Here is an 18916-nt window from a genome sequence, read left to right as displayed (position 1 = left end):
GATGAGTCTGTTCTTTCTTTCCCTTGTCACTTGAAACTTGCACTTTCTTATTTACCTACCCATATAATAGAGTTTCTATTTACCTTCAAAATGAGCAAATATCTAGTGGGTGGGTATTTTTAACAAAGTCCCAATAAATGCAGGACTGAAAATACCACCATTATCTTCTGTCGTTCTGCCACTTCTGCTACTGACCAAAAGGAAAACTAAAAATTAACAAGCAATCAGTTGAATTCCAGAGCTTTGAAAGTAGAGAAATTGAAGAGGATTATTACACTAAGTGTGCCTGAGTCTTGAAAGAAATGTAATCTGGGCTTGCTCTGCTCCCAGTTTATACGCCAGGATTCCTAGTAGTTTACACTCTTATTTTGGAGGCTATTATCTGTAATCAGGAAGGCTGAAGAAAAGAGGCATACACACTTAAAGTAGTGGTGTTTGGGTTTTGAGGGTAAAATAACAAGGCAGGCAAGCTTTGAACATATTGACGTACTATTTCAGCAGCAAGGTCTGGTTAACCTGTTTGGGCTGCTGGAGAATGTTTTAATTGATCCTCTTTATTTTTATAAAAAGATATCCCTAAAAAATAAAGGTTAACTGCCTTTTAAAAATGTTTGAAAGTTTCCCTATAGTGGTTTATTAGCCCAATTATTGACTGGTTGGAAGCTGTAGCAAGAGTGAGATATATATTTTTATGGGTTTATGCTATAGAATGGGATTATTATACAGCGTTCATTCACTTTCTGTTAATACAGGAGGCTTCTAGGGCTATGACACAATTGAGCTGTAACCTCACTGGGGCTTTTAAAGAAAAAAGGATGGGGGGGAGGAAACTTGGGTCCAGGCAAAGTTCAGACCTCTAATGTGCTTCAAAATGTGGAATGTGTTGTGGTTCTCCTTTGGGTTGTGGGGGTTTCTTTGGTTTTGGGGACTTTTTTTGTCTGCTTCCCTGCTCTGTCTTGTTTCTGATTGCATTGCAATAACATTTCTTAGCTTTCTTTTTAACAGCTACAGCAGAGACAGCAGAGCAAAGAAAACACTCCATTCTCTTTTGTTTACAATAATTGGAGGAGTTACAAAATGATGTTACAGTTACCTAGCTTGCCCCAGACCTTAGTTTGTGGAAACCCAAATAGACAGCATTATTCTGTTTTGGTTTAGTATTTGTACGATGATAGAGATGTAAGTTAATAGAGGTGAAGCATCTCTTCCTCCCCTCAGGCATACAGGTGTCAATCATGATTGTGCACTTTTTCATTTTTTCCTTTCCCACCTCTGTTCATGTTTATAGCACTCGTGGAACAGCCTTGTTCCTTGTGGCTGCTGCTTGTACACTGGGAATAGTGATTGTGCAAAAGCTAGGTATTTCCCCCTCTGAGCTGCTTCTGTCCCAGATAATTGGAGGAAAAGTGTACAGAGGATGCATCTTTTTGGGTCTTGCATACTTCCCTAGCTGAAGGGTATGTATGTACACTTGCCTCTTCATAAAGTGAACCCGCTCCAGTGAGGGGTTTTTTTTGTATCATCATGGAAAGACATAGTACGTATTGCTCACAAAATGATGACAAGAGCAGCTTGAGAAGAATTGCTTTTGCAATTCTTTTTTGCAATTACTTTTGCCATGTACCATCTCTTAGTAGTAAGTTTTGGAGATTCAGGCAGCTCTTTGTTAAATTTGCTGATTATGGGAGACAGAAAGATCACTTAAAAAAAAATTATAAATAAATCTTATTTTCATCATGCTATGACTGGAGCAGCTGAGGCTACTTAATGTATGCTACAGCATTTGCCTGACTGGCCTTGTGGCTGCATACATTTGAGTTCTGATGCTTGCTGGATATGATTTTCTGCACGCAGTTCTCATTTATTGTATTTGATTTGAGGTGGGCCTTTGGTATATTATGTTCCAGGTGCTCTTCTAGAATATGGATGGTAACTGTGGATTAAAATTTTATATGATGCTATCAAGTTAACAAATAGCTCAATGAGAATTTGTACACTTGTGCCATTAGCCTCCATCATGCTCTTGGCATTTTGTTTCTGTTCAATATTGTGTGAATCTAAAATTTTACTGTTTCTTTTGTGTGTGTTTTTAATTTATGGAAATAAATTTTTCTGAGACCCTTTCAGTTCTTTTAAGGCCTTCTTTAGGCTTGTATCAGTAAATATGCATGATCTTTCTGTTTTGCTTACATGGGGGGAAGAGGTCAAATCTCCAAAGAGATTAACACCGTTAAGTAACTGGGTGGGCTGTTGGTGAGGCATGGAGCAGCAATTCTGGTCTTGACTCATCCGTAGCCATACTTTAACAGAAACAGACCTGGGGGCTTTTAAGCATGATCCTAGCTACTATTCTTAGCGTTGAGGTAGCATCCATCTCTTAAGGTAGTAGAATAGCAGGAGCCAGACAGAGCAGACAGTTCCTGCTAGATTCAGAACGGAGACATTCAAAGCTGAAGCAGGCTGCTGGTTTATGTGCAAGGCATCAGACTGATGCTTTTAAGCCTAAGCCTGAAGCACAGGAATATCAAAAAGGCCTATCAAGCATCTGTAACATCTATGCCAGAAAACAACTCCCCTGCCCCTCCAACCCATAAAATCCTGTGTATAACCCAGATTTTCAATTTACTGTTCAGCTGCATGCTGGTTTTGGCAAAACTAAGCTGGTAGATGCATTTCTTCACTCTATTGTCATAACTTCCTTCTCTGATTGAAGTGCAGTGTTACGTGGGTCCTGCAGATGGCATGTAAGATGCAGTAAAGAAAGGAAGGGAGCACCTCTGAGACCTAAACAAGCATCCTGCTGTTCCCCTGCTGCTTCAGGGCTACAGCTTGCTGGCTGCAACACAGTATATAAGGATTTTGCTCTGTTGCAGTACTGGGATTTGATTCATTCACTGTTTACCTCTCCCTTTTTTATCTGAAAGGTAGATGAGTTTGGACTTGCATTTGATTAGTTAATGTCAAACAGTGGGACAAATGAGAGAGAGAACAGTCTCAGCTAAGATGCACTGAATCTAAACCCCTTGCTACTGATCGGAGTTCAAATTTTTTCTTTCTCAGGGAGTGAAAAGTGAGAGAAGAGGGGCGATTAAGTCAAACAACAGGAAAGACAAGCTAGGCATGGAACCAACTGTTTAAAACCAGGTATTCTTAGCAGCATTTTACAACTGAGTACTTTACTGCTGCCTCATTTCGTTGGTTTTGGTGGAGGGTTTTTTTTTTTTTAATGTTTTTTCCTTTATATGGCAAATACATTGACTTTATTCTAGCTGGCCTGTCTTCACTATTTGCATCTCATTTATTGCTAGCTGAGGTTAATACAACTGCCATATAAGCAGCAAGAACTGGGAGTTTTGGGGTGAAGGATATTTAATTTCTTTTTTGTGTTTGTCTAATTAAAAATCTGCGTGGGAGCAGAAGCTGATAACACTGTTGCAAACTGAAGTGAGCCCTGCCCATGAAAAGCCATCTACTCTCAATCTTTACGAACTAACAAGCAAAACAAATAAGTGATTCATTCTGCTCAAAAGTCTTCATATCATGTTTGGGCAGTTTCTGCTTATAAAACCAATGCTGTTTAATTGATAAATCATATTTTGACACTTCATAGAATCATAAATTTAAAGTGTCAAAGTATTACAAAGTAATGGTTGAAGTTTTTGACAAGGATGAATACACGTTGCTTTCCTTCACCTTAAGGCTGCAAGCATCCAGTTCTGATGGCTATAAGATGCCTTAATACATTAATTTGTGACAGAAAAATGTTTTGATTTACTAATATAAATCTTTGGTTAAAAAAGCAAATACATTCTTCCCAGTTAAAAGCAGAAAAGACTACTGATTCTGATAGCAATTACATATACAACCTATAGCATATATGTGTATTCAGCAAGGACTATCTAGCTGCAGTCAAAATAACAGATACAGCATAATGCTGCAACTACTAAAATGTCAGTTGACTTTTTTTCCCATGAAAACAGTTTAAGACAAGCAAGGCAAACTGCTACCAACTAACCTGTGCCACTCATGACAGTCTGTATTTTAGTCCATGGTATCGGCCCTGCTATTTCCACAAAAATGCTGATTTCTCCATAGCAGTTGTACAGAATTGCTGATCCTAGTTGTGTGCTGTGGGTTATGCAGACTAGCTTGCGCTGTTCCACACGATGCCATGCTCCAAACGTGAAAGGGGTGACATATGAGTAGTATTACATTATCATAAAACATAAAATCTGCTTTTTTTAAAAAAAAAAAAAAAAAAAAAAGACGAGATTATTCAGCATACATTTCTAGAGATGACTGTTTCCTTGCTGATTGCTTTGGATATGTCGGACTTGCATATTTCCTTGTTTTCAACGTTGATGGTGATGTATGTGCCTTGCAAAGCCTCTGTATTAGCTGTCAGCTTGATCAGGATGCACAGATATCCTGTTTGCAGAAGTCTAAGATGCCTACAAACCAGTAAGAAAGTATACACTTAAAGATGCTATCAGCTTTAAAAATAACAATTTTTTCAGATACTATTCACTAAAACAGCAGAATAGAGGTAAAACTCCCCTTTTGAATTTCAGTTCTGTAACAACTTAGACTCATAGAAGCCTAACTTACTGTGTAATCTTCATTTACTTCAATATAATTTTCAGATCCAAAACCAGCTTGACCCTGGCTTGTAGACAGTTTCTGTTTTAGTTTCTGTTTAGCTAAATGCATACTTCATACAGCTTTCAGTGGAAAATAATGAAAAACCCATCCCTTAAGTTTATAAAGGTTTTGCTCTTGAGTTCTCTAGTGCTCTCTTTTTAAAAAGGAAATTATTTAAATTATTTTGAGGTTAATTCAATAATTAAATACAAAAGTTCTTATCTTTTTCCCAAGTTTGGCATATCCAAATGAACATTATATTCCCTTTTCCCAGAACCGATGTTTGGAATTGAAGGGAAAAAATTCAGAATGGGAATAAACCAGTCCTATTTCAATAACCTCTTATTTGCTCTAAAATGTATTGTTTTTTTTGTTCCTGCAGAGCTCCAATTTCAGTGCCTTTGGATAGGATTTATAAGAGGCTCTAAAAGAGCTCCAAACACAGTACTCCTTGGAAAATTTTTACTAACAAGATTATGTAGAACATACTTCTCCATTCAGTCTAAACAAAAATAGCTAGGCACAGGCAGCTTCCTGCTTTGCATTTTTCTCTTAACCCAAAATTAAGAACTTGACTTTACCTGCAGGTGTACAATTAAACACTGATTCTGCCAGTTGAAAGAAAGACACTCCAAGAATTTCTTGATAGCTCATGTGACTTGCATGAACAAGGTACTGAGTAGTATCTTTGAAAAGCAGATCACTTTCACCATACTTCCACGACTGGAAGAGATGGAATTCAGAATCCAGTTTGCTTCCCAGAGATTCCTAAACAGAAAAGAAATAAGTTCCACAGCTTGGATCATAAATAGCAAGGTTAAGCTGGTGACCCTCAGTTTTATAGCAAGATCTAGCAGAAAAAAGGTTCCACTTTCACCTAGCACTGTCCTTATTTGTACAAAAAGATGAGGTTTTGCGGTGGCTTATTTCTCACCAAAAGTATGACCACTGCAGAATGGCAACTGGTGCCAAAATGCCCCTTTAGAGAATCCAAATAATTATTTTCTCAATCTCCTCTGCACATTCTTAATTCTTTCATATTGGACCCAAAGGCACTTTATGTATTTATTACTTTTTGATCTTGAAAGGGTTTTCAGCAGTTGTATATAACAAAGGATATCATGCTAACTTTCTCCCTGTTATCTTCCTTACCTGGGATTTCATTAGAAAGTCATAGATTTTAGTGACAGTGACTGGTCGAGTCATAACTGTGCTGGGGGGAATGGGGCCCAGGTTACAGCCTGCCCATTCTGTGACTGCAGCGCGCGTTCCATCTGGACACAAGAGTTCAAAGTCGACAGGGGTATAACCTTTTGCCCAACCAGAGCTGTCCAGATCTGAAAAGAAGATGAAGTGAAAGCAAATCCTTTTCAAAAATGGAAGCAGAAGACAGGGTGAATCTCATGCAAAATGTTAAAAACTGAGAGGAAGAGGTTTAGTCAATATGTTCAAAACAAATGCAGCATGCTATGAGGTAATTTATTAGGAACAGGGTAGTGTTTTCACTGAGGAGACAGGTCAGCAAACTTAAGCTGCACCTATCAACTAAAAATTAGAGTAACATCAAGGCATACGAACAGCTTATCGTGCCTCATCTTCATCTGTAATTAGATCGCTTTCTGAAAACAAAGCAATTCAGCCTGCATGTCCTGCGCTTCCCCAAACAAACTGCTCATGGCTGCATGAATTCCTGTGGTTTCCAGGCCCTTACACCTCCACTTGATTTTAGAGATTCCTCTCTTAGAAAAGTCTCTTCTGTTACTGAAATTGCCTAAATTAGAATTTCAGTGTGCTTAATCAGGCTGAACAAAATGGGGGTTCTCTTTCTCTTCACCTCTATAAAAAGGCAGCAGATTTTGGCTGTTAGAGCAGTAGGCATAATTTAAGAGATTGAGGGGATTTAAGCTACAGTAACTAAAACCATTTTCATCAACAAAATCCAATTGCTAGACTGTTGCAAAGATCAGTATTTCCCAGAGGAATTTAAACACTCCACAGGATAATAATGTTGTTTCAGAAACTGTGAAAATAATTTGCACTATTTTTACCCATTAAGCTATTTGGACTGTTTATTCTATAAGTGCCTGTGAAATGACATGAGGAAGTTTCCATCTCACAAAAAAGCCATAGAACATCTTCCAGCACAGCCTCCAGCATTGCCTTTATTGCCCTTAATTGCCGTTTTCATTCTTGAAACTCAGCTTAAAAGCAATAGGTACATGCACTATGGCTGCCTATGGGAGAAAGTCTGGTGGGAAAAGTCACTTGCTTTTTAAAGCTTTGGAGCTTTCCAAGAATTAGTGCAGTCTCCAAGGATGATTGCCCCCCCAAAACACACCTTGATCTGTGCACTTAGTGATTCTTCCTCGTTCCTCTCTAAAACTGAACCATATCTGAATTTTGAGCTTTACTGGAACACCCACGTGCAGGAAGGTTCTTGCAATTTTCCAATCACAAACACAACTTCATGGACCTAGATTAAACCTGTAAAAGCTGATCCTCATGAGTGATGGTTGCTGTGTGGGAAGTAACTGATGCTAATGAACATTCTCAAAGGAAAAGAGAGTATCCGCATCTCACTCTGTATGTTCTGGAGTAGGTTAGAGTGTTCCAGGAAAGCTACATCTCCAAAGCTTCTTCCACTGGGATTGCCAACTAGGCACCTAGTACAGGAGAAAACCCAAGAAATTATCAGAGACAGCACTACACGGTGACGGACATTTGAACACTCAGCTAAAACAGCAGTAGCTGGAAGTATCCCCTTCATCTATAATTACTTGGTTGTTATATGGAACAAGTCAATGATGTCAGTATAGATCACAGCACTCATGTATTTGATAAGACAATCCCTTCCATCCCTTAAAACAGCTCCCAAGTCAAAAGTTGTGGCACAATGTCCGTGCAGCCTCACCTGTGCGTAGCCAGGAAAAAGAATGTAATTCAACTAAATGCACTATATATACTCTATAAGAGTGCTTTCACCTTTAATACTCTTCTCTGCCTCTGCTTCAACTATGTGTTTTTTAATATCGGCAGTCTACTTAATTATCCCCAGTACCCTACACTGCTTCTTACCACATCACCTCTGCTATCTGACCTTCAAATTACCTTTCATCCCTCCTCTTTAATGAGTCAGTACCAATGCTCTAAGTGTTACATGTTTGGAAGCATTGTCTTCCTCTGGAAATGGTTTCATGACTGTTTTAAATCACCAGTCAGCTGAGCATCCCATAGCAACTGCAACCAAAACAAAATACATGCTAGCAAAAGTTTATACAGCTAGTTGCTTAACTAATACAAAACAAAAAACAAACAAACACCAAACCCTCAAAACTCCAAAGAAAACGAGCAGCAAAACAAGAAGCCAATTCTGGCTACTGCTCTGTATTTCTGACTCTGACAAAAGGCTTACCTGAGTGCTCCCATATTGCCATAGTAGCGTTCGTTGTGACTTGCAGCACATCTGCTAGATACTCGAGCCCCTTCCACCTCACTGTCTCCAATGCACACCTTGCACAGGTTTCCATCTGCTCCAGGCATGCAGCCCTTCCAAAAGTAATTCTGATAAACTGAGTAGAGAAAACTGAGGTGAGATTAGGGCAAGGTATTCCAAAGGCTTTTCATGCATGGGAAAAGACAGGTATGGAATCCCATCCTAATAGCTAGCAAGAAGAGGCCTAGAGTGAAGAATCACACATAGTCAGCTAGGAGGAAGAGCTGCTTCAACACTCTCTGCCACTGCAATCATCACCTGCTGGTCAAATCCTCATGGCTACATCTCCATTTTACTCCCAAATCTGGGGCTTCAGATTTCCATGGTCTAGTCAACAGATAACCCAGAGCAGACCTTACCAGAGCCAATGTCACAGTTCTCAGTATCATTCTCCAGAGCTCCCACTGTGTATCTGGAAGGAAGCAACCAGCCTCCAGGACTATACAGGTGACTGTGGCAGGATCGCCTTCCCCTAAGGTTACGGATGTTAATCTGTTTGGCATTTTTCTTAGCTAAGGCAACAGCATAAACTGGTGGCGGTGCTGTAAAACAATGACAACAACCAGTTATACCAATAAGTATTAATTAAGTATTCCAGACAGGTACAGCCCCCCTCTTCCCTTCCTTATCCTGTCATGATATCTTCAGTTACAGCAGAGGATCTGCATTCTTTGCTTAGCCACAAAGCTCTTGTCCTAGCTGCCCAGCATTATCTGTAAAGCTCCTACTGAACACACACAGCAATTTCTTTCCCAAATCAACATGCAAATACATTCCTACATAAATCCTAGAGGCAGCCTCAGGAAAACCTAAGCCTTTTGCCTTCTCAAAGTTGTTCTTTTACCTTTGTGCTCAAGATGAATTCTTTTCCCCGTTTTCTCCGTGCTCTTAGCAGCCGGGGCACAATCTCCCCCTGGAGAGGAGAGACAACCGTTAAGGATCTTGTGACTGCTGTGGTTCCTATTACATGGCAGCACCCCACCAAAAACCTTGCAATCCTCTTGAGACATGTCAGCATCTCTGTCCCTTTTACAGAAGAGATATAATAAACAGCCAGACCAAATGCTAAAGCCAGTTAGTGGAAGACCTGGGAAGATGTTTGGACATTTATATTATTCCTGCTTCCATCACAAAATGTCACAAACTGTGAAATTTAACTAGATTTTTAATGGTACTTTTCTGTTTCCCTCCCTTATGCTAAGGTCACGTGAGCACTTACCATAACATTCTGCAGCTACAGGCACCAGTCCACATCTCCCTGCAATGTAGACATGGGTTGCGTCCAGGGTGACAGCATCAGCCTCACTACTCTGCCAACAGCATTATAGAAAATAACAAAACCAGGATTTGCATGAACTGTGTAACCAAGCAACTGTATTTTCCTGCTGGTTGGAAATTCCCCTGCATAAATTCCCTCTCATTCCCACTGGTTCCCCTAGTCTACAAGCTGTTTTTCCTCTTGTTCAGCTCAGACAAGGACATACACACCCTATACCGTTTATCATATACTCTTACCAGACAGTCTCCTACCTTGATCATTTCAATGCATTTGGTCATGGAAGTTGCTTGGACACAGACTAATGGGTCGGATTTGATGCTCAGTGCCCACTCCTCACATTTGTGAAGCTCAGCATCACTGATGCAGCACCAGCGCACAACACTGTTGTCCAAAGAACTCCCTGCATTAGAAGGAAGGAGCACAGTGAGATCAGGTCACCTATGCACCAATCTGTTCTTTGCTAAGGGGACATTTAAGTCTATGCACTTGTGCCTGGCAGGGGGGAAAAACATGGAAAGAGAACTTTTTCTTCCCTTTCCTTAGCTACAGTCCTCTGGAAGGCTTCTCACCTTCATGGCCAAGTCCCTTAAGGAGAGCTACATAATCCAGACCAAGGACATAGGCAATCTCTAGCCGCTCCTCAAGAAGCTGCAAGTGTTGAGTGGCATCTCGGAACAGCAGGTTCTTTCCCCCGAAGGGTGCTGAAGTGAAGAGTTCAAACCTGGCTCTTTCCTTTCCTTTTCGCCCAAAGAGGCGCTAGGAGAAGAACAACACTTTTAATTGCAACAAATGTGCTCATCCTTCCAGTAACAGGCAGCCTCATTCTCCCCTCCCTTCATATAAATGGTTTGTAACATAGCACTCAGGGTTCCATCACACTGGGACAAAGCCCACAGGTACTGCAGTGAGTGGATGATTCCAGTCCTAAAAGTATTATAACATTCACTTTTTTGAATAATTTTTCCCCATCTTAGTTATTCCAATGTATTGGGATGTGCTCAATGTCTTCTACCCTGGAAAGGCAACTGAGGGAGTACAGCTGAGTGAGAAATATTTGTGATAAAGATCAGTGAGGTAAAGGGGTGCAAGATATCTTGTTCTTTATGATGGGGAAGCACCATGTGCAAAGTAGCTTTATTCAGCCTGGTGGTACTGGAAGAGAAGAAAGCACTGAGAAGTGTACGAGGAACGCTGCTGCATAGCCACTGCTATGTGTGGGGGAACACAGCTAAGATGTGTGTTAAGTCCACTGACAAAAGCATGTGAAGATCTCTCAATAAAGAAGAGATTTTGTACAACTGCTATCTGCCAGAATCCACATGACAGCACAAAGCCCACTGTCTGCTGGACTATTTTAAGGGCTGGATGGCTTTATAAATTCTTTACATTTGTATTTAAATATGCATCTCAGGTTGAGATTCAAATGGATTCCTGGATGTCAAAGCAACAGATACTATTTCTAAGTTGAGAAAAAGAGAGGAACAAAGGTGAACCCTGCCTGAACCTATGCATCTCCCTCAGCTACGTAAGAATTCATGTAAGTTCCAGGGCAGGATGAACACCATTAGCCATTTTCCAGTTTGGGTGTCATTGCATCTTCTCTGTATTTACTTATTTATTCCTAGCCTTCTACAGAACACTTGAGAGAGAAGTAAAACCTTCTTCCAGAAGCCAATGCAGGATTCTTCCCCAGAACAACCAATTTTTAGTCCCTTTTCACAGTAACTATACATTTCTCAAGAAAGAAGGCAAACTGGGTAGTAATCTCCACACAAAAGTGGAAGAAAAACCTGTGTCTGGAGATACACAGATGATAATATCCACTCACTTGGATCATGGTAAGAAATTTGTTGGTGATCTTCTGGAAGTTGTGGCGGGTGACGATGCCGCGGCCAGGCCCCTTGCCCAAGTTACAGGTGCTGTATTCATTCAGCTCAGCTGTAGTCCCATCAGGACATAAGAGTTCATATTCCTGTTGTTCTGCCTCTGAACCAAGAAACTCATGAATCGATGAAATGAGACACGACGTGGCAGCAGGCACAGAAATGGAAGGTAAAACATTTTTCAGAGGAGGTTGCTCAAAGTTTATTCAAGCAGCACAGTGTACCAAGCACACTTGGGAAAGTTGTCGTTGATATGCTCTTCTCTCAACAAAGAGAGGGACCTCAGCCAGAGGTACTCCAAAATACTCTTTGAACTGTATCTCTGTAAATATGTTTGTTTAAAAGTATTTACCTGCAAATACTACTGATAACCACCTTCAAAAACGTCGATACAGAGTTTGACTGAGTTTAAAAATACATAACAGGTATACGGGAACTGCACATTCTAGCAGATCAATACACTGAATTTTAAAAGGAATCGTATAACTGACAGCTGCATCAGAGACTTCAGGCTAAAAGCATCACCTGTATAAAAATATCTGTCTGCTCCCATTTTAAAAATCTCCGGAGAGCAATTACTGTTCCCTTATTCTTTCCTTTTCTGTCTCCTTCTGACTTGTGTGCAGAGCCAAGAAATACCCCAGAACTACTTGCAGGGATTGAATTTTCCCTGGAAACAACAAAAATAAAGGCCTATCCCCCAAACTCCCATGCAGAAAAGCACAGCCAGAGGTTAAAAGGAATCTGAGTAGTTAGCATTACCTGTGGCACTCATAATTGTTAGATGATCTAAAAAGGCAACATCTGCCACTCCGTTCTTCAAGCACCTGCAGGAAGACAAATGCCATCCTATTAACATGTCACCTAGCTTCTCCTCCCTCACAAGTCATTTTCCCCCAAAAGTAAATTCAGTACCAGTATCACAGAGCTCACCTGAAGGCTCCCTCAGAGTCATAGAAGGGTTCGCTACTGCTTGTCTCACAGAAGTGGTTCTTGTCTCTGACATAGGACTTTTGTCCTTGGCAGAGAGCACACAGTCGAGGAGCAGCAACACCAACCCCAGGGATGCAACTTGCATTGAAATACTCACTGATTACTGCAGATGCAGGGGGGGAGGAAACAAAAAGGAAGAAAAAAGTCAAATGGGAGAAAATGGAAGAAAGAAAAGGGGCCAAATATATCATGGGCATAACTAGGACTGTGGTGCTTTAAAAAATAAGTAAGTAAATCAGCAAATGCAGCTTTATTGTCTAACCTTCAAATTTGAAGCATTTGCTGGAAACAGTGATCAAATTTTACTTAGTTGAAACCATCCTTGTGCTGGCTAGATATTGCAAAGATTTGTTCCCTGTTGCACACAGAACACAAAGATTTCCTGTTTGGGTAACAATTTTGCTGCTTTGAGATCACTAGAGAAGTTCTGAACAGAGCTAAGAGCTAGTATCAGAAACACTGCAAGAGGATATCTCACCCACAAAGCCCTTCAGTTTCCACACAGCTCAGTTCGTTCTACATCTGCTTGCATTTCAGTCATTTTTGCTGAGGGCAGAGGCATAGCCCTACGGCTCCTATCACCCACCTTGGCTCAGAGGTTGCGCCTCATCCCAGGAAGGATCATTTCTTGCAAGGAGAAAGCCAAATGGAATATTCCAGCCTGATGTCCATCTGGCTCCATTGTGGCAGCTGCGTACACCTCGTAGCCTCTGGATATCCAGAGTTCCTCGTTTGGCAATGGCCACAGCAAACACACAATTTCCTGCGACAGGACAGAAATAACTAAATCCCAATTCTGCAGCTTCCATCTGTGAACAGGAGTTCAACTACTTCTGTGAACATAGCTAAGGAAAAAACAACAAATCTCAGGCATATGAACCATGCTAGAAACTTTACCATATAGTGGCTACATGGCACCTCATCAAATTGAGCAATGCAAGTGATGTGCAAAGCAAGAACGTAAAAATCTGGTGGACAAGGCTTACAAGATCATCCAACTCCATCACCCAATGCAATTGCTTCTCAAGAATTTTGAACATTTGTATCACACTGTTTAGGTATTGTAAGGGAAAGAACTCCTATGTGTTATCCTCAGAACATACTTACCACGTAAAACATATCAATTTGACTATCATTTCATGGTTCTTCAGACAAAACAAAATTCACTTCTGTTCTTATACTGTCCCCTTATTAGTCTCTTCCTACATCCATCTGCTAATCTGGCTTTCTTCTCAGATTTATGTCCCACAAGTATTTTCTACCGTATGCTTGACTTTGGCTCAGACTTATTTATTCTTGCCCTATAAATCATTCATTGCATAGACTGTCCAGGTCTGCCATGAATGAAGAGGAATCTTAACAAGATTCTCCACCTCATATTCTTGTCTCCTTAGGGTGAGAAAGAAAGAATCAATTCATGAGAGCAGCTAATCTCTTAAGGAACCACTAGTAAACCTTCAGTTACAGTAGTAAAGAGCATGGTATATGAATTGACACAGATGGAATAAAACCCTTCTTATTCCCTGCAAGATGTAGAACTCCAGCACACTAGTGCTGCGGGCAGGGGTAGATGCAAACATTTTGTCATAGTGACAGTGTCCCAGACAGAAAGTCTCCTAGATAGAAAGCACCGCTGGTATTTTGTTCATCACTAAGCATTTTAGAAATGGTTGTTAGTCACCTCCATACTCCTATAAAGTTAAGGAAAACATATAGACTTTTTTCAAGAATTCTTGAGCTTTGCCTTTCATTGCACAGCAATGTATTAGTCAAATCAGAAGTACAGCTTATTCTTTTGCTTTATGAACCTACCTTGTTCATAGATCTCCTTCGCCACCGCTGTCAAACCATACAGCTTTACAGCAGAGTAAACATCTCCAGCATCCAAGGAGGCAGCATCTGCTTTATTCACCTTAAAAACAACAGCAAAACCCTCAAAACAAGTGTGTTTACAGGGAAACAAACACAGCAGCTTCATGAGCAGAGTTTCTGCCTGAGAAGTAGTAACCAGTGGCTTTAACAAGCATTTGCATTGTTTTTAATTGTATCTCTGCTGCTAAACACGGTGAAATGTTAGCAATGAAGGCTAAGTTACCTTCAAAAAATTACCTCTTCTTTTCCAGTATCCTTTCTCACCTTTTCTTTGGTCCTTCGATTCCAAAACCACAATTCTGTAGCCAAATGAAGAAAAAGGCAACCCCTATTTCTTCCTACTGCCCCCCCGAAGACCTCAAATCTTTCTAAGAGTTGTGGCTGTAATCTTTCCATAACCACCCAGAAAATGGAACTGAAGTCTATTAACAAAGATCGCAGGACTGAATGAAAAGTTGAAATCAATTATTCTGTGAACCAACAAGAAAGGTTTTCTTTGTTTTGTTTTGCAGGTCAGATTTGGACCTATTGAAGGCAACCGGGACTGAATGAAAACAGAAACAGAAATTCTCTGTCCCACCCAAGTTTTAGGTATGATAATGAAATTATTCTACAGCAAATGCTTATCTTCCTGGTTCACTAGTGATTTTTTTCAAAGCATACAGCATTATGAAAATGTAATTTCAGAACTGGCATAGAGCTTACATTTACAAATGGTCTGATGTCTTATTGAAATGAAATATTTTTATATGAAAAAAGGCTTTGCTCTTTTATTTCAGAAAAGATTGACTAGGGACTAAAAATAGTAAGGAAGAACGAGAAGAGAAAATATTACTTATAGTCAGAGTAGGACAAAAAACCACGTGCAATGGGAATGCTTTGAGCAAGTTTTAATTTAATAGCTTCGTTTTGTCCATTTATTTCCAAGCAGCTTTTTACTTATTTCCTGGACATTCCAAGGACATTAGCTAAAATAAAACAGTACATCTGGTAGAATGCTCACAGGTTTTAATGATTGCCCCTCAAGCTACCATATACTTTGTCGTATATGAAATACCATCATTTCAGTATCATTTTATTCTCCCATGGTTTCAGTTTACCAGTTACTTCTCAAAAAGAGAATTTGGATTCAAAATCAGTTTTAAAAATCTCCGTGAACTTACCCTGATTTTATCAATGCAGTCATATGTATTGTGTGCTCTGATGCAAGAAATCCTCGCAAACGAATTGACAGTAGCAAGGGGCAGCACGGCCATAAGTGCTTTGGACAGTTCAGCACACTTTCTCTGTTCTAGGTCAGAAAGGGTGCACCATCGGAATTTCTTCCCTGTAGGATCAAAAAAGAAGGCAAGATTTGTAGGATTTAGTAAAAAAAAACTCTCAATTTAAGACCTCATGGAAGAGCAAGGCTATTTTCTTTTATTTAATTTCACGTCTCACACTCACATATCCACGTACTTACAGGCACCCAAGAGATGTGCCCAAGCAGTATGACCAAGACCACTTTTGCCCAACATGGAATACAATGAATGTTTGTTGTTGAGTCTTTAATATAACTCTTTGCTTCCTCTTGACTGGCAGCAGCAAACTAGGTTTTAGGTGGATTTTTTCAAGAACCAACAATTATTATGGCATGACCTTTTGCTTCAGAATCTTCCTTGCTTCATCCTCCACGAATCTAAGGCAACATTGCCACCCAAAATGAGGAAACAAAGGCAAGGACATCTTTATGGCTATGGTCTATTTTCCTGTTGGGATAGCAAGAGGAGGAATGGCACTTACAGTGTAGGGTAACCTTGTTACCGTCTTCCTGTTATCAGACTGCAGTTTTTCTCTTAACAAAGGAACTGTGATGTGACCTTATCAGAGCACAGACCTTCTACTATTGATGTAAACAATGCATTCCCCAGGGTTTATCAGTTTTACTGCTGTGAATTGTGTCCTTGGTTATCAATACAGGCCATTCTTTTAACCTTTGCTCTGCTGTTTCCTCTGGTGCTCTCACACACACATATTCCTGTGCATAATTTATCCATACCAATCTTAATATTTTTGTTACAGAGTTCTAGAAAGTCAGAACTAAGCCTGCAAAAGAACAAGAAGCATGGAGGGAGGATGTTGGTAGGAGATCAAGTTGCTTTAGCTTTGTTGAATTTAGTCTTTTGAGAGGGGATTGTTGCTTTTTGAAGAGACAATAAGTGGTGTTCCAAGTTCCAGCTGTCTCACAGCACTGAGCTCCATGCTTTGTTAGAAGAGCATTTCCCACTGAGCTCCATGCTTTGTTACAACAGTATTTTCCCCCTATTTTCTTTCCAGACAAAGATTACCTGATTTAAAATAGTAAGACCCCCATTGGAGCTCCAGGGTCAGAAAACCTTAGATCAGAAGTATGAGAAGTATTAAAATCTCAAGTTCACAACTAAATGCTACTTTATAATAGAGTTAAACCAAATCCCTCAACCCCGGAAGTGAGGACCTGGGACTATTTGAAATTACAATGCCAATTCTGTGACTAGGACCTTCTTTTATTTTTAAACAATGTACTATCTAAGCGTAGCCTCAGCAATGACAAGTAATTTGCATTTCCCTCAAGAGAGAGAGGGTTATCTTCCATGACAACACTTACCATGAAAGACAGAAACTAGGGACAATTTGGTTATTGACAATGAAGAATCATGTACTATGTTAAACAGAGTATTGAATAAACATTAACAACAAAATCCTCACGATCCTACCTCTTCCAAGCAGGAAGTTAGTAAGAATTATCTTCATTTCTGGATGCCAAAGAAAGAAATTACATAAACTGCACAGGAACACTCTATAAATTTGTAGCAGAACTGAACCATTCAGTTGTCAGATCTTTTTCCAGCTGAAAACTAAGTAACCAATAAAAACCAAAACAAAACAGTGCCGGCAGAAAGAAGGAAGATGCAATTAGAAGTGGAGGAGAAGGTGAAATCTCCTTTTCCAGGGGAAATTGGGGGTTTGGTTGGTTTAAACTGACTAGGAAACTACATCCTAAGTAGTCCAGACACGTCAACAAAATTTTCTCTTTTGCTTTAGGCTCTAATTATTCCAGCTTGGATGTACTATGACTTATTTTGTATTCTTTCTATGAAATGCCTTCTACACTAAAATATATCGTCATATACATCTCAAGAAGATACTATGCATTTACAGAGAAAACAAAGTGATTATTATATATAAAACCAGCATGCAGTTATGTAACTTGAGAGAATTTTATGCCATATAATGAAAACCAGGACTGAATGCATAGAAAACACTACAACATCTGTAACATTGTAATTTCCAGATGTTTAAGCGTTTGGCTCTCTGGAAATCTATTAATATTAAAAAAAATATTGCCTGGAATAAATAATATTTATAATTAGAACATTAACGTTTTTATTTCTTTGAGCATAGCATCACATTAGTATTCTACTTGTTTTGACGTTAACTCAGTGCAATTCCAAAAAGAACCAGTTGTGGTTTTAGAGGGGAGCAGCTAGAAACACACTGATTAATTTTGACATTGTTAATGAGTACGCAGATTGCAACCATTCAAAGAAAACAAACCTTCACTGAATTGCTAAGAAACTAGTGTATCAAGCTGCTTCAAAACTAACAGGGTCACCATCTGCCAACGATCAAACAGGAAAAATACAGGCAAATGGAAATCACAGGCACAGTTCTAGCTGCAACTTCTTTGCACAGAAGAAAACAAAATCAAAGCATATATTAGAGTTTGTATCCTGTTAACCCGTCCAGAAGTCACATTTCTCTTTCCCCCTCTGCATCAGCCTTACCTGAAGACAGCAAAGTGAAGATGATTAGCACAATTAAAATCACTGCCTTCATGATTACAGCAGTTCAGCAAGGATCCTCTCTCAATCCCGACGCTCTGCCTTCTCATACCAGGAATTCCACAGTGATGACCAAAGCTTCTGGAAGATAACAAAGGGGTTTTAGGCATCAACAAGGATAAACCAAGATTTAAGAAAGAAAACAGTCAGAGGATGGTATATCCTTGTATGCAAAAGAAAAAGGGACAGTGTCTTATTCCCATCCACAGAGGGAAAATATCCATGCGTTTTCTGCTTTGTTAGGAACATAGGAAGAATTGTAAGCCTTTGTTTTTGAAATAAATTGTGCTACTCCTTTTTCAAAAGGCAACAAAATGCCTTTGGGAGATAGGTAAGACTTACAGTTATCTTACAAAAAAGGTATCTAAAGCTAAGTTAATTGCCCAAACTGCTGAACATACTCTCTACAGAATACTGAAGGGTCCTTCTCACCTTATTTTTTCACCTGGTTTATCTACTGAGTCATTTTAAGCAGAAAGTAATCCTATGCCTCCCTGAAAATTCAGAACACAACTGTGACGCTGTTGACTTTCTTGACTCTCTTCATTCCATTCTAGCACAGCAGTCTCATCCAAGCTGGCTTATTTCCCCGTTTTCTAATACTTAGCCTGGAGTATTACCTCTTAATTACTCTATAGCAGCCATGATTAACATCATTAATTCTACATCAGGGGAAAAAAAATACATACATATATATGTATATAAGCAGAAGTGTGCATACTGAACTCATCTCATGATGCATAAAATATTGCTAATATGGTTTCATCTTTCCTGTTCAGGAAATAATTGACTATTCCTATAGTCCTCAAGAAAGAAAGTATTTTTACTAGTTTTGTTTTCCTATTTCATCTTATGGATTTTCTTAGTAGTTTCTCTGCTTCATGTATTCTTG

General features: G+C 39.6%; 1 protein-coding gene across 1 annotated transcript; it reads right to left on the bottom strand.

The window, feature by feature from the left end:
• Window positions 1-4328: 4328 nt before the first annotated feature.
• Window positions 4329-18019, bottom strand: LOC309678621 (serotransferrin-2-like; the record flags this gene model as incomplete). Its single annotated transcript, XM_082491720.1, has 18 exons — window positions 4329-4451; window positions 5223-5409; window positions 5794-5978; window positions 7222-7304; window positions 8054-8210; window positions 8494-8676; window positions 8979-9047; window positions 9354-9444; window positions 9665-9813; window positions 9983-10169; window positions 11242-11399; window positions 12059-12123; window positions 12230-12392; window positions 12876-13052; window positions 14102-14201; window positions 15325-15488; window positions 16897-16935; window positions 17968-18019. 18 exons carry the CDS (start codon window positions 18017-18019, stop codon window positions 4411-4413), a joined length of 2250 nt encoding a protein of 749 aa, XP_082347846.1. The 3' UTR covers window positions 4329-4410.
• Between the last annotated feature and the right edge of the window lie 897 nt (window positions 18020-18916).

The sequence above is a fragment of the Vanellus vanellus genome (assembly GCF_965231255.1).
Source record: "Vanellus vanellus genome assembly, chromosome: 16".
NCBI classification, from domain to species: Eukaryota; Metazoa; Chordata; class Aves; order Charadriiformes; family Charadriidae; genus Vanellus; species Vanellus vanellus.
Note: the sequence above shows the minus strand (reverse complement) of the source record. Positions and strands in the feature narration are given on the sequence as shown.